The sequence below is a fragment of the Polypterus senegalus genome, chromosome 2 (assembly GCF_016835505.1).
Source record: "Polypterus senegalus isolate Bchr_013 chromosome 2, ASM1683550v1, whole genome shotgun sequence".
NCBI lineage: Eukaryota > Metazoa > Chordata > Cladistia > Polypteriformes > Polypteridae > Polypterus > Polypterus senegalus.
In genome coordinates this window covers 131,657,332-131,683,967 of record NC_053155.1, presented here as the reverse complement: position 1 = coordinate 131,683,967, position 26,636 = coordinate 131,657,332, and the positions used below count along the sequence as shown (strand labels likewise).

Sequence of the window (26,636 nt, the reverse complement as noted above, 5' to 3'; positions counted from 1 at the left end):
ACTACAAAAGACCCTTAGAAAGATTTAATAGACTGCGCAGTGGTGGCACACTGTTCTACAGTACAGCGACACCTGAAGAAATATGACCTTTATCGTAGAGTCAGCAGAATAAAACTGTATCCTGTATCCTAGCCTCAAATTTTGGCACCTGAAGTTTACAAATGAACATCTAAGCAAGTCTGATGCGTTTTGGAAAACAAGACCTGTGGACTGATGAAGTTAAAATAGAACTTTTTGGTCACATGTGCAAATGTTTGTTTGGAGAAGTGTTGCAGCTAGTGGCACAGGGAACATGTCATTGATAGAGGGAAGAATGGATTCAAATACATACCAGCAACTTGTGGAAGCCAACATTACAACATCTGTTTAAAAAAAAAAGTTGAGGTTTAAAAGAGGATGGGTCCTACAAGACAATGATCAGAAACACACCTCAAAATCTACAATGAAATACCTCGAGAGGCTCAAGCTGACAGTTTTGCCATGGCTCTCACAGTCCCCCGACCTAAACATCATTGAAAATCAAAAAAGCAGTACATCCAAGATGGCCCCAGAATCTTGCAGAATCCTTTTGCAAGGATGAATGGACAAAAATACCCCAAGTAAGAACTGAAATACTCTTACCACAAACATTGTGATACTTGCCAAAAGGGGTGTTACTAAGTACTGACCATGACAGGGTGCCCATACTTTTGCTTTAGGGCCTTTATTTATTTATTTATTTTGGTATTTTGTACATGTGAATGATGGAAATAAGTATTAAAGAAATGTGTCAATTTTAACTTTATGGCTTTTGTTCATATTTTGCTCACTCAAGTATTATCAGTAAGAGATAGTTAGGTCCATAAATATGTGGACAGAGACAACTTTTTTCAAATTTTGGTTCTGTACATTACCACAATGAATTTTAAATGAAATGACTCAGATGCAGTTGAAGTGCAGACTTTCAGCTTTAATTCAGTGGGTTGAAGAAAAAGATGTGAGGCAACTAAAGCATTTTTAACACAATCCCTTCATTTAAGGGGCTCAAAAGTAATTGGACAATTGACTCAAAGGCTATTTCATGGGCAGGTGTGGGTAAGTCCGTCGTTATGTCATTATCAATTAAGCAGATAAAAGGCTTGGAGTTGATCTAAGGTGTGGTGTTGCATGTGGAAGATTTTGCTGTGAACAGACAACATGCAGTCAAAGGAGCTCTCCATCGCAGGTGAAAGAAGCCAACCTTAAGCTGCGAAAACAGAAAAAACCCATCAGAAAAATTGCTACAATATTACGAGTGGCAAAATCTACAGTTTGATACATCCTGAGAAAGAAAGCAAGCACTGGTGAACTCAGCAAAGCAAAAGGACCTGGACGTCCACAGAAGACAACAGTGGTGGATGATTGCAGAATCATTTCTATGGTGAAGAGAAATCCCTTCACAACAGCCAACCAAGTGACCAACACTCTCCAGGGGGCAGGCGTATCGATATCCAAGTCTACCATAAAGAGAAGACTGCATGAAAGTAAATACAGAGGGTGCACTGCAAGGTGTAAGCCAGACTTTGCTAAAGAACATCTACAAAAGCCAGCACAGTTCTGGAAAAACATTCTTTGGACAGATGAAACCAAGATCAACCTCTACCAGAATGATGGCAAAAAAAAAGTTTGGAGAAGGTGTGGAACAGCTCATTTTCCAAAGCATACCACATCATCTGTAAAAGACAGTGGAGGCAGTGTGATGGCTTGGGCATGCATGGCTGCCAGTGGCACTGGGACACTAGTGTTTATTGATGATGTGACACAGGACAGAAGCAGCCGAATGAATTCTGAGGTGTTCAGAGACGTACTGTCTGCTCAGATCCAGCTAAATGCAGTCAAATTGATTGGGCGGCGTTTCATGATACAGATGGACAATGACCCAAAACATACAGCCAAAGCAACCCGGGAGTTTATTAAAGCAAAGAAGTGGAAAATTCTTGAATGGCTAAGTCAGTCACCTGATCGTAACCCAATTGAGCATGCATTTCACTTGTTGAAGACTAAACTCCGGACAGAAAGGCCCACAAACAAACAGCAACTGAAAGACACTGCAGTAAAGACCTGGCAGAGCATTAAAAAGGAGGAAACCCAGCATCTGGTGATGTCCAAGAGTTCAAGACTTCAGGCTGTCATTGCCAGCAGAGGGTTTACAACCAAGTATTAGAAATGAACATTTTATTTCCAGTTATTTAATTTGTCCAATTACTTTTGAGCCCCGGAAATGAAGGGATTGTGTTAAAAAATGCTTTAGTTGCCTCACATCTTTTTGTTCAACCCACTGAATTAAAGCTAGCTGAAAGACTGCACTTCAACTGCATCTGAGTTGTTTCATTTAAAATTCATTGTGGTAATGTACAGAACCAAAATTAGAAAAAAGTTGTCTGTCCAAATATTTATGGCCCTAACTGTATTTTAAGCAACGGTGCCCAAACTTTTGTATGCCACAGATAGTTTTATAGTGAGGCTGATGTATTATGCAACTTATTTATAAGCATTCAAACAAAGTTTTTAGAAGAGAACCCAAGAAATCACTTACTTTATTAATAGATGTGTATCAACTGCCTTTTGAACAGACATGCTGGGTTACCCGTTAGGCTCATTCCCTTACCATGATTGCTTGATTTTATTTATTTTGGAGATGTTCTTTGACAGAACATGTAATCAGATTCCTTCCTTGATTGGTAACCTTTTATGTTTGACATCAGTATGTTTGTTATACTCATTCTTAAAATATTTGCCTTATTTTCAATGACAAAGTATGGTTTTTAAGCAAGACATTGTTTGTTCACTAGTAGCCTTTGAACTCCTAATTTTTATGCACAAAACTAAAAGCTGGTACTCCAATTCAAACTTGAATTTTAAGGTATGATTTTACTTGAATGAGGGCTTTTTATTGTATGAAGACATTAACATTTTTCCAACATTCCATTCTGTTGTCCCATTGCATTTTGTTTTTTTGATTTTGTCATTTTATTTGTCAACGGCAGGTTCTTATTTTTAGCAAATCTTTTTAATTAAGTTACTTTGACCCATTTGATGTGTGTGTGTGTGTGTTTTTTCTTACCTCTGGCAATGTTTACAAAATGATAACTAATAGTTCAATTATATTCATGTTTCTGTTCTTGTCATTAATCAACTTCAATAACATTTCTGAAAGAAACAGATGTTTGGTCAGGTTGTAAATGGTTTTCTGGTAAATCTGCCATTTTTTTGCTGTTATACTTTTGCATTGTATATTCTGCATGTTGCATACTCTAAAATGATTTTTGAGCATATAATTGCACCCACAATGTCTGATTTCTTTATGAATACGCTACAATATATGAGAAGCAATTTGTAAATGCTTGTGAAGAGTTGCAGGATGTTTATCTTCTTCTGGCATTGCAGGTTTGTTAAGTCTTGTATGACTGGGTCAAGTTTGAAGATTTGACTGTTCATTTTTTATGGAAGCATTTTTCTTTAAAGCCTTCAATTCTTCTAGAAACTCTTGCAGTCTACTGAAGCAGAATAGCTCTGTCTCATCTTTAACCAAGTCTTTTTGGAGAAATCGGGCATGGTTTTAAAGTCAGTTTGTAGTTTTCTCATTTGACCTTCGGTAAATATTTTTTGTTCTGCTGGATTACTTCCAGATTGACTGACTTCTACTTGAAATATTTTTCTTTCATTTTTTACGTGTAGCAATATGTCTTTAAACTTGAGGAGCCAAGCCATTTCTTTCTTCAAGCGTAGCCATTCTAAAAGTGGGTTAATTAGTTGATAGTCTTGGTACCCTCCTCTATTCTAGTTATGTTAACTACACAGATTCTAATCTCTGGATCATGTTCAAAAGTGAATCGTTCAGTTGATCTTGTATTTTTGGCTACTCATGTTCTGGCTTCAATAAGAGACTTGGTTGGACCCTGTGGCTATGTGGTGCTTCTGATGTTCAGTGCTTAGCCCGCTGGATGATTGTTTAGCAGGATTCAGGGTAGATGTTACGTACTTCCACTGTGAAGGTTATGAATGATCTCTGATCACTGAGATTCTGTTGGCAACAAAGGTCCTGAATCTAGTGCTTTCATTTGAAATGTATCTTAGCACTGAGGTGTTGTCAGTCCAAAATGTGGATTCTTCTAGAGGGTATTTGAAGCTCACCTTTTAGCATTTTGACTGCCACAACGGCTGCTGTCAGCTTCAATCTTGACATTATGACCTGCTTCAATGATGCAACTCTTGACTTGCCCATCAGAAATAAACAATATATTTTGCCGCCTTCGTTAGTCAAGAGCCATATCCATCTTCACTGAGATCTGCAAAACTCATTTGTGCTGACTTTATGGTTCCAAACTGTGCAGACTTGATGCATCTGTCTACTTTGTACTCTGCTAGTAACTAAGTCATCCATCCATTTTTTATCCATTTCTGATTAAGTTTGACTTCCACTTCTTCATCCCACCTATACTATCTTTTCACAAGTCTCTTAAAATAAGCTTTGCTGGGAATATGGCAGGTGTCAGAAAGCCGGGGTGGGGGGTCATAAAACAGACGGAATACCACACCTTGTAGCAGGCTTATTTTGTAATTTTATCTGAAATTCGAAACTGTCCGTTTCTGTGCACCACTGGACACCCAGGGCAAGTTCTGTAGGAAGCAGACTGTGGCGCAAGTCTAAGTCCTTTTGTTCAAGAGCTCTGTCTTTTTCAGGAATAGACAATAAAACTGCTCTGTTGTTACTAAATAACTTGGTTAAGTGGAAACCTCATCTGAGGCATAGAGATTGAAGGTCCTTTGCCAGCTTTATTGCTTGTTCTTCTGTTGCCTTTTTAAGCAGTCATCTAAATAGAAGTTATTGAGTACGGTGTTAACAGCCTCCATAGGAAATGGTTCTCTGGCACCTTCAGCTGTTCTACTCAAAGCATAAGAAGCACAACAACTGGGTGAAGAATTGGAATCAAAAACATGTACTGTCATTTTAAATTCCTCCAACTCTTTATTTAGGTTACTTTAGGCCACCACAAAAAGTGCAAGAGATCAGTGTCGTTATCTGGTTACTTTAACTTTGTCGAACATTGATTTAATGTCTGCCATTAATGCTAGTGGCTCCTCTCTGGGGGGAAAAAAATTACTGTTAGTCTTTTTTTCATTTCCACTTTTATTCCAACCTTTGACACTAAATGTTTTCAGATGTGTCCTGTGCTGCTGGGATGGGCTTCAGACCCTGTGTCCCTGACCGAAGTTAAGCAGATTTGATAATGGATGTATGAAAGTTTAATGCACATTGGTGCCTCCTATAACTTTTTAATTGCACCCAATCAGTTTTTTGCAAGTTTGTGCTTCACTTTTTAAAATTCATTTTCTTTATTTATTTATTTTTTTTAAACCTTGTACAGTGGAACCTCGGTTCATGAACGTCTCGGTACACGTACAACTCGGTTTACAACCAAAAAAAGTTTGCCAAACTTTTGCCTCGGTTCACGACTACACACTCGGTATACGAACAAGCCAGTTTCCCTTTTGGTTTGTACATGTTCAGTCTCTCCCTGTGCATTTCCTGCGCAGCGAGCGAGAGAGCGCCACACACACACACACACACACACACACACACACACACACACTGCGAAAGAGACACCCACACACACAGGCTGTGCGAAAGAGATGCGTATACACACACACAGAGGCAGTGTGAAAGAGAAACGCACACACACAGGCAGTGCGAAAGAGACGCGTATATACACACACACACACACACAGACACACACAGAGGCAGTGCGAGAGAGAGCTGGACGCATTAAGGTAGGAAGGCAGTTAAAGAATGCACTGGGCTTGATTTTGTTTTCACTTCTGTTTTCAGCAATCCGTTCGTAGCGTGCATTGTTGCAATGTTATTTTTCTTGGTGGTTTATTAAATTACGGATTTTTTCAAATGTTCATTTTTGTGCTTAAAACTCATTAAAGTGCTTTTAGCCAGCGGTTAATAGCGCTATAGCACGAACTATTGCAGTGTTAGTTTTCTCTGTTGTTCAAGGTTTTCTCAATGTTATTCAATGTGTTTACATTTAGTTTACTATTACGCTGTGCATTCTATGGTTTAACTATATGTGTGCTTAAAAACTTAAAAAAAATATATATATTTCCATACAATTCGTATGGTCTGGAACGGATTAATTGTATTTACATACAGACTAGAATTTTGGAACGAATTATGGTCGTGAACCGAGGTTCTACTGTACGTCTTATTTAAAGTCTTGTTGGCTTAATATAATGACTACATTAGCTTTTTCTGAGTTCATCGTTTTATTTTTAGATTATTGTCTTTATCTTTAAACATCTAGCTTTGGAGTTTAGCCAGTTCTGCATTCATTTTTTCTTTGTGTTCATGGTTTTATTTTTAGATTATTTATTGCCTTTCTCTTTCTCCTAGCTTTGGAGTATATGTGCCATTATGCTGCTTCCACCAGGAGAGTCGATCTCAGCCTTTACCTGCAGAATGTGGTTACCTTGATCAGGAACATATTGATGGTCAACTGATTAAATCAAAGGACTTCTTAACACTCCTGAGAGAGAATTTAAAAGAACAATTTAATAACCCCACATCGATTCCAGCGCACACCTGCCCTCTTTCTCCAGACCTTATCAGAAATGAAGTGGAGTGCCTGAAAGGAGATTTTAACAAAAGAATCAAAGAGGTCCTTTTCAATTCCCTCTTCAGTGCCTATTATGTAGCCTTTCTGCCACTATGTTTCGTAAAAGTAAGTGTTCACAATTAACTGTTTTCATACAATAACATTTTTCTGTCTGATGTTTTACTTCTGTCATGTAAAAGTTATAATTGGCTTACTTCAGCTGTTTATGCTTTCAGCTTACATTATTCTTTGTCCAGAGAAACAATTGTTTTATCAGTTGCTGATCAATAATTGCTTTTGTTGAAAACCATCTACATAAAAATTGACCTCTTTGGATTTTTACTTTCTTTATATGCAATACTGAAACCAAGTAAAACATAGATATTTCAGTTGATATGAAAGCATTATGTTTTATACAGATTTGATGTTTTTTTTTTTTTTTTTACACACAAACCTCTAGACCATTTTAAACACATACAGTTTAATTGGTGGTGCATATTAAAAGATTAGTTTGATATTTTTTGATTGTTCATTTGTTTCATGTTTCTTCCAGTGCCTTAAAGCTGCTGGGGTAGATGCCTTTTTAAAAAAAAAAAAAAATACAGATTTTGAATTTATAATTAGTTAAGAACAAACATTTTTGGGGCAAATTAATATATGCCATGTTTTAGGAATAAACGCTATGCTTATGCATCTATGCTTATTCCTGACCTTTCAATGTTATGGATATATCATTAAGCAATATTCCTACTTGATGCATTAATTCCCTGTTACCACCATAATTTCTCACAGCACTATGCATTTCAAGTTACATACTGTCTTTGGCTTTATCACATTTTGGAGTCTTTACCAATATTGTTTTTAAATTAAGTTTTGTGTTGTATCAGTCTGTTCATGTTTTAATTCACATGCTGTCTTTGTTGGGTTTAGTCTTTAATTAGTGATTATGCTTTTACTCTGTTATTAATATGCTAATAGTGTAATATAACATGGTTTATTTTTTTTTTTTTAATAAGCCACTTAGTAAAAAATTTAAACTCACTGGCCAAGTGTGAACATTTTCTCAGTTTTGAACTCCTCTTCCTCTGTGGATTTTAGAGATGAAATTGGTATGATTTTACTGTACAGTCATGGCCGAAATTATCGACACCCCTGGAATTTTCCCAGAAGATGCACCATTTCTCCCAGAAAAGTGTTGCAATTACAAATATTTTGGTATACACATGTTTGTTTCCTTCATGTGCATTGGAACAACACAAAAAACAGAGAAAAAAGCCAAATCTGATGACATTTCACCCAAAACTCAAAAACCAGGCTGGACAAAATTATTGGCACCTTTTTAAAATTGTGGGTAAATCATTTTATTTCAAGCATATGATGCTCGTTTGAAATCACCTGTGGCAAGAAACAGGGGCTGGCAATACAGCAATCACACCTGAAGCCAGTTAAAATGGAGAAAAGTTGTCTCAACCTTTCTGTTGTGTGTCTGAGTGTGCCACACTAAGCATGGAGAACAGAAAGAAAAGCAGAGAATTGTCTGAGGACTTGAGAACAAAAATTGTGAAAAAATATCAACAATCTCAAGGCTACAAGTCCATCTCCAGAGATCTTCATGTTCCTTTGTCCAATGTGCGCAACATAATCAAGAAGTTCACAACACATGGCACTGTAGCTAATCTCCCTGGACGTGAACAGAAGAGAAAAATTGATAAAAGACTGCAACGAAGAATAGTCTGAATGGTGGATAAACAGCCTCAATCAACTTCAAAACATATTCAAGCTGTTCTGCAGACTTAGGGTGCAACGGTGTCAGCTTGAACTATCCGTTGACATCTAAATGAAATGAAACGCTATGGCAGGAGAGCCAGGAGGACCCCACTGCTGACACAGAAACATAAAGACTGGAGTTTGCCAAAATGTACTTGAGGAACCCAAAATCCTTCTGGGTGAACGTCTTGTGGACAGATGAGACCAAGGTAGAGCTGTTTGGTAAAGCTCATCATTCTACTGTTTACAGAAAACGGAATGAGGCCTATGAAAGAAAAGAACACCTACAGTCAAACATGGTGGAGGTTCTCAAGATGTTTTGGGGATGTTTTGCTGCCTCTGGCACTGGATGCCTTGACTGTGTGCAAGGCATCATGAAATCTGAAGACTACCAAAAGATATTTGGGCACAATGTAGGGCCCAGTGTCAGACAGCTGGGTCTGCGTCAGAGGTCATGGGTGTTCCAGCAGGACAATGACATACCTCTAAAAGCACCCAGAAATGGTTGAAGACAAAGCTCTGGAGAGTTCTGAAGTGGCCAGCAGTGAGTCTGGATCTAAATCCAATTGAACCCTTATGGAGAGATCTCAAAATTGCTTTTGGGAGAAGGCGCCCTTCAAATCTGAGAGACCTTGAGCAGTTTGCAAAAGAAGAGTGGTCTGAAATTCCAGTTGAGAGGTGTGACAAGCTTGTTGATGGTTATAGAAAGCGCTTGATTTCAGTTATTTTTTCCAAAGGGCGTGCAACCAAATATTAAGGTGAGGGTGCCAATTTTGTCCAGCCCGGTTTTTGAGTTTTGTGTGAAATGTCAGATTTAGCTTTTTTTTTCTCTCTTTTTTTGTGGTGTTCCAATGCACATAAAGGAAATAAACATGGGGTGCCGATAATTTCGGCCATGACTGTATGAATACTTTGAATGTGACCTGAATATGAAGCACTGCCTGTGCCTGGCTTGAAAAATGCAGCACACCTCCAAGTTACTGTTTTTTCATTTTGGCGCTACATTTTTTAGTTACACGGGTGCCTTTGAAGCACAAGCATCTGTACGTGTAATGATGCTGAAAAAAAAGATCTGGTTGTTAACATACTAACAATTTGTCCCAGTAAAATACAATTTATTCAGGAAAGTACTTGCCTATTCACACTAATTACCCTTTCTTTGCTGTTTACAAGTCCTCTGCACTCTGTAATGATGAGCTTCATAAATACCAACAGGTGTTTATAAGCTTTGACAAACCTTCTAGAGTTTTCACAAGCAGCACTTTCAGCAATTGTAAAGAAAGTGTGCCACTGCCAATACAAAATTTCAGGCATGGTATGTGGTCAAAAAAAGACCATTGATTAAAGAAGCCAACAGTCCGCCAACTTTTGCAAAGTAAAGGAGATGCAGTCATTTAGAAACAACCGAGTACAAGAAATGTGTATCACAGCCCAGCCACAGGGTAGCCCGCCACCAACACAAACCTGTTCATGTAAGAATGGTGCAGGTGGAGTGATGCAATTAATATTACATATTCAAAAGGATTGAAAAAAAATGTTATCTATACTAATAAAAGGCAAAGCCCTCACTCACTCACTCACTCACTGACTCACTCACTGACTCATCACTAATTCTCCAATTTCCCGTGTAGGTAGAAGGCTGAAATTTGGCAGGCTTATTCCTTACAGCTTACTTACAAAAGTTGGGCAGGTTTCATTTTGAAATTCTACGCATAAGGGTCATAACTGGAAGCTATTTTTCCCCATATAATGTAATGGAGTCTTGAGTTGGAGATGGCCGCGGGGGGCGGAGTTTCGTGTGACATCATCACGCCTCCTGCGTAAGTACGTAGAGCACAAGGAAGAACTCCAAACAGCGATCAGCACAAAACGCCATTTCACAATTGAGAAGGCAGAAAAACATTATGAAGCAAATGATGCATACAAGCATATTCATAAGTACAGCTACTGCGGAAACAAAGCACGGCGTGAACCGTAAGTTTATATTAAATTAAGTTCATAGGCTACCACTAGCGTTTGTAATTTAGTGCCTGCCCATATAAGGCCGTCCATCAGCGGCAATCCAATACAAACACTGCCGGTAAATATTCACGTGTGAAGGACTGTGCTTATGCAGAGGAAGATGAGATGGTCAGGGTGGTGTTTGGCACAAACTCATTGAAACTGCGAGAGAAAGTTTTAAGTGCCGGGTCTTAGCTGACATTACCGAGATGGCACCAGTACAGCTGGGAACCTTCGATGCAAGAACACCAAGCGGCTCACGTGAACTGACGCAGTGCACAGACAAAAGCAACAGTTCCAAAGAGTGCTGAACAAAACCGAATTACACAATTGAGAAGGCAGCAAAAAATATGAAGCGCCTTATACATAGAATCATATTCATAAGTGCAGCTACTGCGGAAACAAAGCACACGGTGGAAAAAGTGAATGTCCTGCTAAAGGAAGACAGTGTAAAAAAACCCGTGCATGCAGTTTGTCACATCACAGAAAAAGGAAGACGAGCTGTTTATTGATGCAGTAAGGAACTAATCGATGAATGAAACCTCTTATCTTTACAACGATTGACAAACACGGAATGTAACTTGAACACATCCTACAAATACGAGCCTGATTGAAAGAAATAATGATAATCAAATCCTTGATGACAGCAACATTCAATAACACTCACAAAACAATTACTGTATATTGACAATCATGTTACGTTATTTTTAAAATGTTCCCTTTTCTTTTCATAACTTCTACTTCTCCACTGATATACGGTATATATATAAATGTATATATATACCCGATCTACAATACATACTTTAGCATAGACAAGCCACACGCTGTGGTGCAATTGTAGAGTCTTAAGCCTCTAACGCCGACATTCGAGGTTCGATTCCCGAGAGGGATGTACTGACTATGTATGCGCTACCGATTCATTTTACCTTCGATCTCCTTGGTTTGGGACGTATGAAAAAATATTAGGTTAACACAGAATCATGTTACGTTATTTTTAAAATTTTCCCTTTCTTAGCACAAGCACAGCTGAGAAGCTTCGATGCATGTACTCCATAACGCGTTAAAAAATAACGCATTTAATCACACTTTCAATTCCAAGCAAACGGAACTTTTGTCAATGCATGATTTCCTGGTACATCCATTACACTGATGCACACATCACAGCTACAAAAATGTTAGAGTCGGAATAAAGCGCTTCCTACGACTGATCATTTCGACTTCCGAAAGAAGCCTTGATAAAAGCATGGTTTTGTGCACACTGAAAAGCAAGCAAAATTAGATGCATTACAGAAAGCGGACTTTGTGGCTCTTACTGGGGATCATTGGACTTCCGTGACCGTTAGTAATTCTAAATACATCTAATTACAAAATGTTCAATGATCACACTGTTTTAGCCTAATGTACAAAATAATTTTGGCTAATGTTACTCAGAGTTTAAAGAGTAAGCTGGTCAAATTACCTTTTATGTTTCTGACTTATTTTTTAAGAAGAAAACTGCACTTTATGGTGAAATTTTGGTTATTATTATTTAAAGACAATACTATTCTGAAAATGTACTTAAAGTACTTAAACTACCACTTTATTTTAAGTCTGCCCAATTTTAACCAGGGATGATATTTTTGTTTCTGTTTTGAATTCAAATGCAGTTTAAAGGCTTTTTTTCAGAAATTAAAACAGCTTCAGTTTACAATATTCATGTCCATGTCTATTATTTGATTCTGTCGCCCACTAAAACCGTTTTAAATAAAAAAAAAACATTTGCGATTTGGGGCAAATTTACGTGCGATTACATACGATTAATCAAGATTAATTCTTACACAGCCTCTAATTAATTGGATTAATTTTTTAATCGAGTCCCACCTAATATATATATATATATATATATATATATATATGTAGATATATATATGTAGATTTGTATATATATGTGTATATACAGTATATATGTAGATATGTGTGTGTGTATATATATACAGTATGTGTATATATATGTATATGTATATATATGTATGTGTGTATATATGTGTATGTATATGTATATGTATGTATATGTATATGTTCTGAGCACTAGAAATCGTAGGACACAAAGCAAGAACAACACTGGGACCAAACGCCTGCCCATTGCAGGGGAGCACACATACACACTTGAATCACTTTAGCATCGCCAATTCACCTATGTTTAATCAGACTGAAATTTAGTTACGTTTATTATTATATTATTTTTATTTATTATTTTTTTGATTTTATTGATTTTTATTAAAATTAAATAACATTCCATACAAATAAATCAAGTTTTACAAAAATAGGTTATGAAATAAATCAACCCCCACCCCTGAAAAAGCGATCTAGGCCAGCAGAGTAAAACTTTAAGCTAGTAAAAATAAGTAAATAGATAAATTAATAAAGGTAAATGGAGTAAAAAAAAAAAAAGGGAAGAGAATCTGCTTCCTCAATTTAAATGTGTATTCTAAAATGTTATTGATTAGATCCTGCCAGGTTTTTAAAAAGTTTCGTACAGGTCCGCTAAGTGTGAATTTTTTTCCAATTTTAAATAGTATTTTAACATCAGTTACCCACTGACTTAGAATAGGTGAGTTAGGATTCTTACAGTTGAGCAAAATAAGTATACGTGCCAATAGTGAAGTAAAGGCAATCACAGTTTGTTTGTCCTTCTCCACTTTAAGCCCATCTGGAAGAACACCAAACACAGCTGTTAATTGGTTAGTAGGGATTGTGACACCAAGGCTGTCTGAGAGGCATTTAAAGATTTTGGTCCAGAATGGTGTTAATTTGGTGCACGCCCAAAACATATAACCCAATGAAGCCGGAACTTGATTGCAGTGTTCATAGGTTGGATCTTGCCTTGGAAACATTTTGGACAATTTTAAGCGAGAGAGATGTGCTCAATATACAGTCCCTGACAAAAGTCTTGTCGCTTGTGTACAAATTGACCTGAAGTGCCGCTAAAATATATTTCTAATCAAGATTTTGTTACAAGAAATGGGTCATTTTAATCCCATCAGCTTTTGTAATAATGTTTCAGTGCAAAACGAAACTGACAAAAAGTATTCTAATATTCACAGCTTGGTAAAGCCCATCGAGTCAATTTTTGGCAAGACATAAGTGTTGCCGCCTTGTCATATGAGCTTCACCTGTGACTAATAATGGATCAATTAGGTCTCAGGTGTGTATAAAAAGAACCCCAGTACACTAGACCTTCACATCAACTGCAACTAGACCTCTGCAAACATGCCTAAGATTCACCCTGAGACTAAAGTATTGATTATCAAGAGGCTGAAGACCAAATCCACTGCTGATGTGGCAAACACCTTCAATGTGTCTCAGTGTCAAGTTCAGAGGATAAAAAAAAGATTTGAAGAGACTGGAGACGTTTTTGACAAGCCCAGGTCAGGAAGACCCAAAGACAACTGCTCGAGAGGACCGTTTGTTGGCTCGAAAATCCAAGGCCAGCCCATTTTCCACTGCAGCAGAGCTCCACGAGACCTGGTCACCTGAAGTCCCTGTGTCAACCAGAACATTTTGTCGGATTCTGTCTCGAAATGGCCTCCATGGTCGAATCAGTGCCCATAAGCCAGCACTAATCAAAAGACAATTGAAAAACCGTGTGGCATTTGCCAAGGCTCACAGCCTGCTAAAAGGATGGACGCTGGAAAAGTGGCAGAAGGTGGATTTTTCAGAGGAATCTTCTGTTGAATTACACCACAGTCACCGCAAATATTGCAGGAGACCTACTGGAACCTGCATGGAGCCAAGATTTACCCAGAAAACAGTGAAGTTTGGTGGAGGCAAAATCATGGTCTGGGGTTACATCCAGTATGGGGGTATGCGAGGGATCTGCAGGGTGGAAGGCAACATCAATAGTCTAAAATACCAAGAAATCTTAGCTACCTCTTATATCCCCAACCATAAAAAAGGCCAAATTCTGCAGCAGGATGGTGCTCCATCGCATACTTCCATCTCCACATCAAAGTTCCTTAAAGCGAAGAAGATCAAGATGCTCCAGGATTGGCCAGCCCAGTCACCAGACATGAACATCATTGAGCATATGTGGGGTAGGATGAAAGAGGAAGCATGGAAGACGAAACCAAAGAATATTGATGAACTCTGGGAGGCATGCAAGACTGTTTTCTTTGCTATTCCTGATGACTTCATCAATAAATTGTATGAATCCTTGCCAAACCGCATGGATGCTGTCCTTCAAGCTCATGGAAGTCATACAAGATATTAAATTTGGATCTCACAGCACCACTACTTAATTTGCTGACATATTTTTGGATTTGCAGTAAAGTGGTTCACTTTCTGTATAGGCGACAAACCTTTTTTCTTGCCCAAATTTGACCTTTCTGTATTAATTAAATGATAATTCTTTTTTTCAGTGAAACTAATTTATTTCAGTGCATTAAACATCATTTGGGAGGGCTTTAGCTTTTCATATGAGCTATTTCTAACACCAGTTGATTAATTAAAAGTCAGGTTAAAAGCAGGAGTTTCTACAAAATAGAGAAGCGACAAGACTTTTGTCAGGGACTGTATAATTTTGAGTTGAATAATTGTATGCTTTGCGCATTTGGAGCTCGAATGAACTCTGTGCCTTGCTACCTTCCATTCCTTTTATGAGATGTTGAAAGAGATCCTTCCACTGTACTCTGTGATCTTTGAAAGGGTGGGGGCTGCAAAATGGTTTTATATATTAGAGATGCTGTCTGAGTCCTCAAAACTGATCAATATTTTTTCTAGCATAGAGGTAGGTGAGGAAAATTGGGCAGGTTCTGTTTAACAAAGTTTCTAATTTGAAGGTAGTGAAAGAAATGCATTGCTGGAAAGTTACATTTGGAGTGTAATTGTTCGTAGGATGCAAAGACGTGTACAGATCTCTAAGTGATTTAATCCTGAATGTTTTCCAGACGTTAAAAACTGTACGTTTGAGAGGGTGGAAAAAGGTGGTTCTTGTGCAGAGGTGCCACAGATAAAAGCTTCTCTATCTTAAAATATGTCCTACATTGGTTCCATATTCTGAGTGAGTGAAGTGCAATTGGGATGTTAGTACATTGGTGATAACTTATATTTATTGGGGTACAAAGCAAGGATGTTTTTAGCATAGGCAAAGAAGATTGTGCTGAGCTGTCATTCCTGCATCACAGTGCCAGGTTCTACATGGAGCTTGTATGTTCTCATGTATTTACGGAATAATTGGTATCAGTGAATTTACTCACTCAAAAACCTTGTGCCGAGTTGTTTTATGATCATATCCAAAGTTGAGAGTGACCCATACATTTAAAAAAAAAAAATCGAATATCAGTCATTGTTTTTTGGCACTTCATTCTGCTCTGTCATGCACTCTGCCTTTTTCATTTTCATTTCCTGGAAAGGCACCTTTAGTTTTTTTAAAATATAAGCGTTTTATTAAAATAAAAAGCAGTATAATCACTTCAGATTTATTGTGATGTATACAAAGTACAATGGAACTCTTGCATGCTCTTTTCACTACTCCCTGAATCTTGTCCCATTGGCTACATAAAATAACATAGAATGTAAAGGGGATGGTGGTGTTGGGTTGTCATAATTCCACCGATGATAGCCACTAAGAGCAGACAAATAAGCAACAAATTTATCTTTATCTGGAGAAAACAGTATCAAGAATATTTAAGAAAACATTATTTCCAATTTCCTTTTTTTGTCGCAAGCATGCCTCAGAAATGTTGAAGACATGTTTTCTTAAAGAAAAACCTTTGCTACTTCCAAATGGATGTGTTCTGTAAATTTGAAGGGTTTTCTTTATAATGGTACCTTTGCCTCCATTATAAAGTGCAAGGTTATTTATTTTTTACATTTTAGAAAGTCTGCATGACTTTAAAACACGATTTCGTTTGTCATCTTAATATATACCAAGATTGTGAAGAAATAGCTTTGACCGAACCTCTGCTTTAATGCTGTGGCTTCTTCAGTCATAGAATCTAAACTCAGTCAAGTGTCAGTTTAATGATGTGAGGAAAAAGATTTTTGATTCCCCACCATCATGTGCAACAGCAATGGGGATATATTGGAGAAGTCAGTGACAGCATCCCATTGGCTAACTCATCACTTTTAGTCTCTGAACTGACAAATTCAAGCCATACACCAAAGCAAACTAGGGAGCAATTTTCCATTAGGCAGATATGCTTAAATATCTGCTTCTTGGGGTCAATAGATATTGTCTTAATGTAAGAAAGCTTTATCGTCAATCATGGTGTTTGAGGGAAAAGTGTAGGGAGGGAGAGTCAACCTTAAACAGTGGCCTTTTTAATTCAATGCTCAAGCTGCTATATGTCTAGGGAGCATGACATTTTGATGTGAGCCATTTCTAGTCTTTTAAATAATATCTTGGCCCCTGAGTGGCAGATATTTACTTTAGTGTATGCAGTCCACAGGAAAGGTGAACAGAAGCAGTGAGAAGTTAAAAATATCTGGAAAATCCAGGATAAGGCCATCTGCAGAGATGCTGAGAATATAAAGGAAAATACTGACTCATCCATCTGTTCTGCATGTGTTTTCCTCCATATAGCTACAGTTGCTATTTAATTCCCCCATGCCAACACACACACATTTATTTATTTATTTTTTTTTAATTGGAAGCTGAAAGCCTTCTTGGTAACTGAACTCAGGTCTTATTCAGATAAATGTTATCTGTGCATAAGAAATTTGTTGTTTTACATTTAGAAAACAAATATATCAGACACAAGATTTAATATGTAAGAGTGCTCATGTAAACAGTATGACTGTAAATTTCATTTAAAGGTATATATTACAGTTTATTTTGTATTGCTAGATTGTACTGTCTGTCAAATTGCTGATTTGAAATTTGTAGTTCAGGTAGAAATTAGTGATTTCAGTGCCTGTCCGCTTCTAGTTTAAGTTTGCAGGCCTTTGTTCAATTTCTCTACATCCACAGTTCCCAAAGTGACCACAGGATGGCACAGAAGTGTTACTGACATTATGAAGTAAAGGCAAGCTTGTTGCATTCGCTGAGCACCATCACAGTGTTTTCTACAGAGCAAACAAGATTATGTTAGTGTAAATTTAAGAATAATTTGTGAAATAAAATAAAACATGGAAACTGTAATATATTTACAAAATACCATACAGTACAAAGAAATAATCAAGGAAAGTCTACATGATGATCTGTCATAGCATTTACCATCAAAACAACTTTTTGAATTTAAGCAGTTGAAGTGTAAAATTATAATTAAGGATGCTTGGCAAAGGCGAGTTATAGCACAGGAAAACATTTTTAGATAGAGCTTTCTGAGTTAGTGGTTAGCTTTACAGAGGTAGGAAAGTACTTAAAAATCTACTCAAGCAGATGTATTTGTAATTAGACAAATTTACTCAAGTAAAGGAAATCTGATGTGGAAACTACTCAAAAAATTTTACAGAAAAAGATACTCAAGTAAAAGTGCAATTTAATTATTTTGGGGGGAAAATAAATTAGTATAAATTAGTAAATATCCTCAAATGTCCATGCTTTGCATTAGAAAGTATAAACAATATACAGTATATCACAATACGAGAGTGTATAGTAAATGGTGCACTATACTTTGTTTGAAATTTAATTGCTATAAAGATTTACCATGTAGATATCTATGAACTAAAACAAAAACATTTCTTCAAAAATCTAAATTACATAGTAACCTTCTTAATTATTGCACATTTATATGAAAAGGAACTCATAATCAGTTGCAAAGCACATTGCACTTCTCTCTGTTTGAGTAAGATTCCAAATTATGGAAGTAAACCACATATTTTTATTACAAGAAGTTTACAATATTAAAATCAAAAATATCTTCAAAATACGTACTTGTTACTTTATTATTTAATGACACTGTTTCTGGTCCAGCTTTAAACAGTGTCATTGAGCCTTAACAGTATTTTTGTTTTTTGTGGTGTATTCATTCATCTGTACCATTAAGGAATGTATTGTACTAGCATTTGTCAAAGAACATTTCAGTTTCGTTAAACTCATTTGGCATTTAGTCTCCACATAATGCACGGTCATTGTTTGTTTCTAAGGGTCCCACGCATGTTGTGCTGTTAGGGTAAAATGAGTAATGCCTCCTTCTTACATCTTTCGGTAATCACATCTGGCACTGAAGATCAGTTGGCCAAAGATTTTCATTATTAATATATTGTTTATAATACGTCCAGTTTATATCACAATCTATTGTCATTTCTTCATGACGAATTCTGTAAAAACACTCTTCTAATCAAAGGATAAAGGGTCAAGTTTTTGTTAACCTTATTACAGTTGTTCCTCTTATGGGCATTTCCCATGCAGCAATCTATCTCTGCTGTTAATATGTTCTCTTCCCCGTTTTATGTTTTTGGAAATGAGTAACAGTCAAGTAATTTTGGAATTGTCATTAATAAAGTTTTAATTATTTTAGCATTCCATCTATTCTAATTTACTATTTGTAAACTGATGTTTTTTTTTTTTTTCTAAACTTGGTAGTTCATAGCATCTTTGGAATTTAAAAGGATTAATCTAGCTACTTTTATCTTTCTACCCTTTTGTGAACCTACAATTTAAAATTTTGGTAGCCTATTTTTCAGTATCATTTTTTTGCATTCTAATTTAATGGTAAGTGTAAAATGAAAGTCATTAGACTGTTTAAAGCATTCATTGTAAATTCAAATACTACATGTTCAGTTTCTTAGAATTAATGTTTTAATCATTTTAATAGCACAAGCCCTGCTGGAACATTAACAACATGTGGAAATATTAAAATGCAGAGACAACTGTAAATGTTTTATGTAATAAATGTTATGGTTAAGTACTTAAAACTATTTTATTGTCCCTTTTTTTTGGTAATTTGGTAAAGCTAACATCCCTTAACAATCGCTTTACCTTCGTTACCTTCTCTTCCTTCCTTAGCAATTATGTGTCTTGCTTGCCATGGTCTTAGTGAATTATATATATATATATATATACACTGTGTGCACAATTATTAGGCAAGTGAGTATTTTGACCATATCATCATTTTTATGCGTATATTCCAACTCCAAGCTGTATTAACTTGAATGCTTATTGGATTTAAGCACGTCAGGTGATGTGTATTTGTATAATGAGGGAGGGTGTGGCCTAAGGAGATCAACACCCTATATCAAGGTGTGCAGAATTATTAGGCAGCTAGTTTTCCTCAGGCAAAACGGGCCAAAAAAGAGATTTAACTGACTCTGAAAAGTCAAAATTGTAAAAGTCTTTCAGAGGGATGCAGCACTTTTGGAATTGCTAAGATATTGGTGTGTGATCACAGAACCATCAAACATTTTGTTGCAAATAGTCAACAGGGTCGCAAGAAACGTGTTGAGAACAAAAGATGCAAATTAGCTGCCAAAGATTTGAGAAGAATCAAACGTGAAGCTACCAGGAACCCATTATCCTCCAGTACTTTCATATTCCAGAGCTGCAACCTACCTGGAGTGCCCAGAAGTACAAGGTGTTCAGTGCTCAAAGACATGGCTAAGGTAAGGAGGGCTGAAACCCAACCACCACTGAACAAGAAACATAAGTTGAAACGTCAAAACTGGGCCAAGAAATATCTGAAGACAGATTTTTTCAAAGGTTTTATGGACCGATGAGATGAGAGTGACTCTTGATGGACCAGATGGATGGACCTGTGGATCAGTAATGGCACAGAGCTCCACTCCAACGTGGAGGTGGGGTACTGGTATGAGCTGGTATTTTTAAAGATGAGCTAGTTGGACCTTTTTGCATTGAAGATGAACTCAAAATCAACTCCCAAACCTACTGCCAGTTTTTCAAAGACACTTTCTTCAAACAGTAATACAGGAAAAGACCATGATTTTTATGCAGGCCAATGCTCCATCACTTGCATCGAAGTTCTCCACTGCGTGGCCAGCCAGTAAAGGCCTTAAAGATGAAGGAATAATGACATGGCCCCTTCCTCATCTGACCTAAACCCTATCGAGAACTTGTGGGCACTTCTTAAACGCTAGATTTACGGGGGAGAAAAACAATACACCTCTCTGAAGAGTGTCTGGGAGGCTGTAGTCACTCACTGCTCCACAAAAAGTTGATCGTCAACAGATCAAGAAACTGACAGACTCCATGAATGGAAAGGCTTATGACTGTTATTGGAAAGAAGGGTGGCTATATTGGTCATTGATTGATTGATTTATTTTTTTTGAAATGTCAGAGATGTTTATTTGTAAATTTTGAGGTGTTTATTTATTATTCTCACTATAACAGATGAAAATAAACAAGTGAGATGGGAAAATTTTCATTTTTCCTTTAGTTGCATAATAAATCTGCACACTAATAGTTGCCTAATAATTGTGCGCACATATGTATTCCCCTGATGATGTTCACACTCACATTTCCGTTGTGAAACATTCAGGTTTCAGGTTTATTAACATTTTGGATTGACTGATAGCACTGTGTTTGTTCCATATTAAAATTAATCCTCAAAAATACAACTTATGTATGTATTATGTATTATGCCTAATAATTGTGCACACAGTGTAGATAAATCACTGCACTGACCGAAATTACGTCCACAGGCTCCGACTGACGCTACGAACGTTCTCGGCTGTTTGTTTATAATCGCATTGCCGGATACACGTGCCCGCTTTCGGGTCGTAACGCAAGATGTTGGTCGTAAATCAAGTTGTTCGCATGTCAGGCCAGTCGTATGTCAAGGGTCGACTGTATTTTTATTCTGTACATATATCTTGCTGTTTGAGAGATTAGGCTGTTAACCGCACAGTTTAATATTTTGTCCTTGTTGATTTTTGCTAAATTTCTGGTTTGGGTAAATAACTGTCTACATTTTGTCTTTGCAGAGTACACAATACTATGACATGCGGTGGTCATGTGAGCACCTCATCATGGTCTGGATAAATGCCTTCGTCATGTTAATGAGCCAGCTGCTACCTCCAAAATACTGCGATTTACTTCACAGATCTGCAGCACACCTGGGCAAGTGGCAAAAATTGGAACATGGCTCCTACAGCAATGCTCCCCAGCATGTGTGAGTTATCTTCTGTGAAGAAGCCAAAATGCTTGCAAAATCTAGTTCTTGGCAACTGTCTTTGGGATGTAGACTTGTTGTAACTGCAATCCAGCTGTCACAAAGATATCTGAATTCAGTTTATTTGGGTGTGTCCTTTAAGGAAGTAATTATGGCTGTCATTCCATATTATATTAGAAAGTAAATGTAATTTAGTTCTAATAAAGAATGCTATTGATTTGACTGAATTTTAGAATTTATAAGCTACTCCCAATGTTAAGCCTTTTAATGCTAACCTCATTTACTTCTGAAAACAGATGTTTTCCCACAAGGCTGTGGCAGATACTGCCTTCGGTCCAAGGTTTGTCAAAATTGTTAATTCCAGAAATATTTCCTTAAATATTTTGGACCCAGATCAAATATTCCACATAAGAGGTGTTTGTTAGATTTTCATTTCAACCACAGCTGGGTCCTGTGTGGTTATCAACATCAGTATTATATTGCAGCTTTCTGTGTCCCCTACTACAGCCTGTTTTATTTTGTTAAGATATATACTGATTTTTTTGAACTTGTTCCACGCAGTTTTCTTTACCGTGCAAAAATTATGCCATGCTTATTTGTAATATTTTATAAGATATACTGTGTGAGGCTTCCCACTTGAGCTACAGTGTACAGTTCCTGTTCACACTCTATTTACAGGAAGTTCTGCGGCAAAGTGACGTGTGCATCCTCAAGTTCTGTAATATATTGCCTAAGGGGCCGCTAAAACTAAATTACAGTAAAGGTTTGAAAAGCACATTCTGAAGAAATCATTTTTGAGATTTGTTAATTTATTGATCACCAATGGAGTCATTTGGGATGAAAATCTGCCGACATTGATTGGTTATCATCCGAAAAAAGCATCATTGCTTTTCACATACTATATATTCATATGTTGCTGAAACAACTCTGTTAACTTTTAACTAGTCTGCATTTTGATTTCTGCTAAAGAACTAGAAACTAGAAGAATTTTTTGGTACATTTTAAAACGTTATGCATTTGATAATGTAATGAGTTACATTTTTTTTTTGTTAGTGTAGCCATCAGGTTGTTGAATCACATTGAAAAATCAGAAATTATTATCAGAATCTATGATTCATGGTCACCTTTTTTTTTCTTCTTTCTTTTATTGAGGTTTTATTAGCTCAAAATCTTAACACACAAAACACAATTCAGTCAAGAGTACTATATTTCTGTAAATTAACACATTGTAACCATAGACCTACTTCATTGATCTGTAAAGATCAAACACTACATTATTAGATATCTAAGATATCAACAGATAAAACTCAGCTTATATGGCACTGGTCATTATGCACTTGTGTTTAATTGGCCATAAATCTTATATACATGAAACTTTATACAGCTACACAAGGACATCTTTTTCCCCAACTGTTGTCATGCAAGGTACAGACTGAGAAAGGAATCCTTTTAGCAATCACCTTGGCCATTTGATGTAGAATACTGCTAAACACAGGCAAGAAGTAAGCTCTTGCTTTTTTACTTGGGAGACTGCTTACTTGGTAGTAAAATATGCAGGATTTTCCAAAACTACCCTGTACCTGCAGTATTTGATGATTTTTTTTTTCTTCTTCATATGTGATCTCACATCCTTAAGATAACGTAAAACAGTATAATCATAGTAACAAAACTGTCTTTCTTTTTCAGTTGGTCAGAAAATACTATATGGCCACAGGGTGTTTTAGTACGACACAATCGATGTTTATACAAAGCCGCTGGACCTTATAATGTTGCAGTGCCTTCAGATGTGTCACATGCCAGATTTTATGTAAGTATTAAATCCTTTGGATTTTAGAGACTCTTGTAGACCAAATATCATCCCCGCTTTCTCCCTCCTTTGCATCTAAATCTCTGTCACCTGCAGTAGAACATTACTGGAGGTTCACGATTAGGGCCTATATTGCAAGGAAATTTCTGTCTTGATTTTAGAGTTCTAAAGAAAAAGAGTGAATTTGCTTTTGCCATTTTCATCTCTTTTTGTCCTTGCTAGCTAAAGCCACCCATACTTGTGTTAATCATATATGAGCAAGTGTAAAAAGCAGCAAACAGTGAAACAAAATTTCAAGTATTTAGTGTACATATAGGGGACTTCATAAAAGGAGATATTAGAGAAGCACACAGATGGGTTTTACTGCTTAAGTCCTGGCAATGCAACGGTTTGCTGTTCAGGAGAAGACTGGATGAAGAATTTTCGCTGTGTTTAAGAATACTGTACAATGAATGTCCCATAGACATTTCAGTTCACTGCTGCCATCTCATAAAGTATAAGATTGTAAAACACTTTAAGAGCCTGATGTGGTTCAGTAAAGGCTCTTCTCCAGGAATCACGTATGCCATCTGTTAGGGCTAAAGACTTTTTTTGTGTTTAGTTTTTGCCCTGTAGCTCCATAGTGGAACGGGCAAACAAGTAAGCATTGAGCAGGAGAACAGGTTTTCAGTGCTGGGTTCTAGACAAGCCACCATATGTGTCAAAGCGCTTTTGCGCTCTGTAGCACATGCAACCATAAGTGTTTCTTAAGATAATAAACAGTATTGAAGACCACATGATTTCACTAAACACATAACTAGTGACAAAAGTAGGCTTATGGATTAGAAAATAAAGTAAAAATTCTTTACGATTTTAATACTAGCTTAATTGCATTCAAGAGTAAAACTGAAAAAGCCATAGGAAGTTGCAAAAAGGAGACTTGTGGGAAGGCTTGTATTGGTGATTGTCTGGCCTAAGCTTATTTACACTGGCTTTCTGGGTGATCTGCTTTCATAGTCATCTGTTGGCTGGACTGGCTGGTAGAATTACAGTCCCTTGGGCTCAAAGCATTTTCAGCATGTGGTGGCTATTTTATAACTTTGTGCAATTCTTTGTTTTTGAAATCATATCCAATTAAAATGAACACTTTTTAAGTAATCATTGATTACCTGCATATTTTGGGTCAACTGTTCGGAATCCACCAGATCATTTGGAGTTGGTTTAGTTTGGCATACTTTAACAATGTAAATACTGGACTACAATGTAAAATTCAAGCCTAAAGTGTATCTTCTGTATATATTTAAATTTTCACAAAACCTGCATGAATGACTATTAACTTGAAATTTAAAATTACCTTCCAGTGGCATCAGTGTTAGACTAACCACAAGTCTTTTATTAGAACGTAAATAACATTGTTTTTTGTTATCCAAGTGCAGTATCAATTACCTTAATGTTGTCTGCTTTGTTAAAAATAAGGCAGGAAATTAATACTGAATTGATTTTAGAATTTTTTTTTTCAGTTCTGATGTTTTTGGGCTGCTGCTACTGTTACATTATTCTTGTCTTAACCCTATAAGAATTGTGGCCAAAACATTTTCATCTGCTCATTTTGACACACCAGAAACCAGATGGAATGCATAGATTTTCTTCAGATTTTGCAAAATTAGCCCTAACTTTACACCAAGTCTATCTTTAATTACAATCTCTAGTGTAATATTAATTTTACGCTTTATTATGTCCTTTTTTTTTTTTTTATCAGTGAGGACGCCACCTCTTGGCACACATTGTATTAATTAAAATGAACTGTGTGAATCAGAATTGCATTTTTGACTGCAGAATACAAAACCACACAGTACTAACAGCCAGCCAGTTGACATGCCACTTTGTAGTTTTACTTGTCAACATTGAATGGCTGGCAGAAATGCACAACATCGTGGCAGCAAAGTGCCATGGGCAATTTCTGCAGTTATTAGAAAGCAATTGAATATTGCAAGTATAAGCCCAAATTGTGATATTTTCAGTGCAGAAGATTAGGTAGGCAAGTATTAGAAATATAGATTATAAATATGGCAGCTACTATATTTAATACTACAGTAGGGTTTGGCCAGAATTGGTTAATACTTGTACCTATTCTCTTAATGTTCTAACATTGATTAGTTACTTGAATCTGAATTGTTTAATGATCTTAGCCACCTACTGGTTTTCTGTAGTTTGCTTTTAATAAATGTTAAAATTAAGACCTTTTCTATGAGATTTATTAAAAGTCATATTTTAACTTTATCTGCAGTGGTTTTCAAAATGCTAAATGCAAAAACGTGCACAGGTCCTATAATGCACCTTTTATCATATTAAAATGTTTTTCTTTTCTTTTTTTATGCAGTTTTTATTTCACAAACCGTTAAGGATTTTGAACCTCCTCATCCTGATTGAAGGCAGCGTGGTGCTTTATCAGCTTTACTCTCTGCTGCGATCTGAAAAATGGAACCACACTCTCTCCTTGGCTTTAATTCTTTTTTGCAACTATTATGTTTTATTTAAACTGCTCAGAGACCGGATAGTCCTGGGCAAAGCTTACTCTTACCCACTGAACAGCTTTGGAATTAAGTCTCATTGAGCAGACCTAAGGGAGCTGGGGTCTGGGAAGAGCCAAAAAAACTCAAATATTATTTTGATACGGTTCTATTTTTCATGCAATGTTTATATCTATTTAAAAATATTTTATATTTTGTATACTGTTTCCAAGAGTATGGTTCTTTGCAAATATAAGGTGTTCCAAATGTTGTGCCCTTTCTGCAGCATTTTTGCCATCTCAGAAGGTATGCTTTTTGCTCCACGTTTTAAATATTGAAAGTAATTTCCAGGAGTGCCAAACTGCCATGCTGTAGCAATGATTTGGGGGAAAATAAAGACATTCAAAATGTCCAATTTCTCTGGCTTTCTTTCTCATGTGTTTTAATTTGTAAACAAAAATGTCCTCATTCTTACTGGATATTTTTTATAGCAGTTGTTTAGTTTGCTGGCTTTTGCTAAATGTAATCATTTTCTTCCAATTATTGTTTTCCGTTAAAAGGTTAGAGATCTATACTTAAGTGAAGAGGCATATTTTCTGTTTCTGAAAGTGAAATATTGTAGCAAGTTTCCATTTCTTTTTAAGACCTTACAGTGTAATTATTTTCTTATACAGGCAAATGCAGGTCAGTGGAAAGACCGTGGTATATGAATAGATTTATTGCCACACTTCTCAAACCACTGGATAGGCCTTTCTATGTCCTGAAATGTTGTTTACTCCGCAGGAAGAAAAGATTTTACCTCTGGATCAAGGTAATCCCCTTCTTTAACTAGTGGGGAGTACAAACTGCCTTCTAAGGAGGTGTCTGCACTCCACAGCATTATGGCACCTCTGTAAGCCTCCTT

At 36.6% G+C, this 26,636-nt stretch overlaps 1 protein-coding gene across 1 annotated transcript in view; it reads left to right on the top strand.

Annotated features, from left to right (window-relative positions):
- The window catches only part of tmem39a (transmembrane protein 39A), an 88,364-nt gene extending 62,208 nt beyond the window's left edge, over nucleotides 1–26,156 (top strand). The window contains exons 6-9 of the mRNA XM_039744620.1: nucleotides 6,419–6,746; nucleotides 21,249–21,436; nucleotides 23,123–23,243; nucleotides 25,603–26,156. Of these exons, the coding sequence (XP_039600554.1) occupies nucleotides 6,419–6,746; nucleotides 21,249–21,436; nucleotides 23,123–23,243; nucleotides 25,603–25,836 (871 nt within the window). The 3' untranslated portion in view covers nucleotides 25,837–26,156. The remainder of the gene's footprint in view (nucleotides 1–6,418; nucleotides 6,747–21,248; nucleotides 21,437–23,122; nucleotides 23,244–25,602) is intronic.
- The last annotated feature ends 480 nt before the right edge of the window (nucleotides 26,157–26,636 follow it).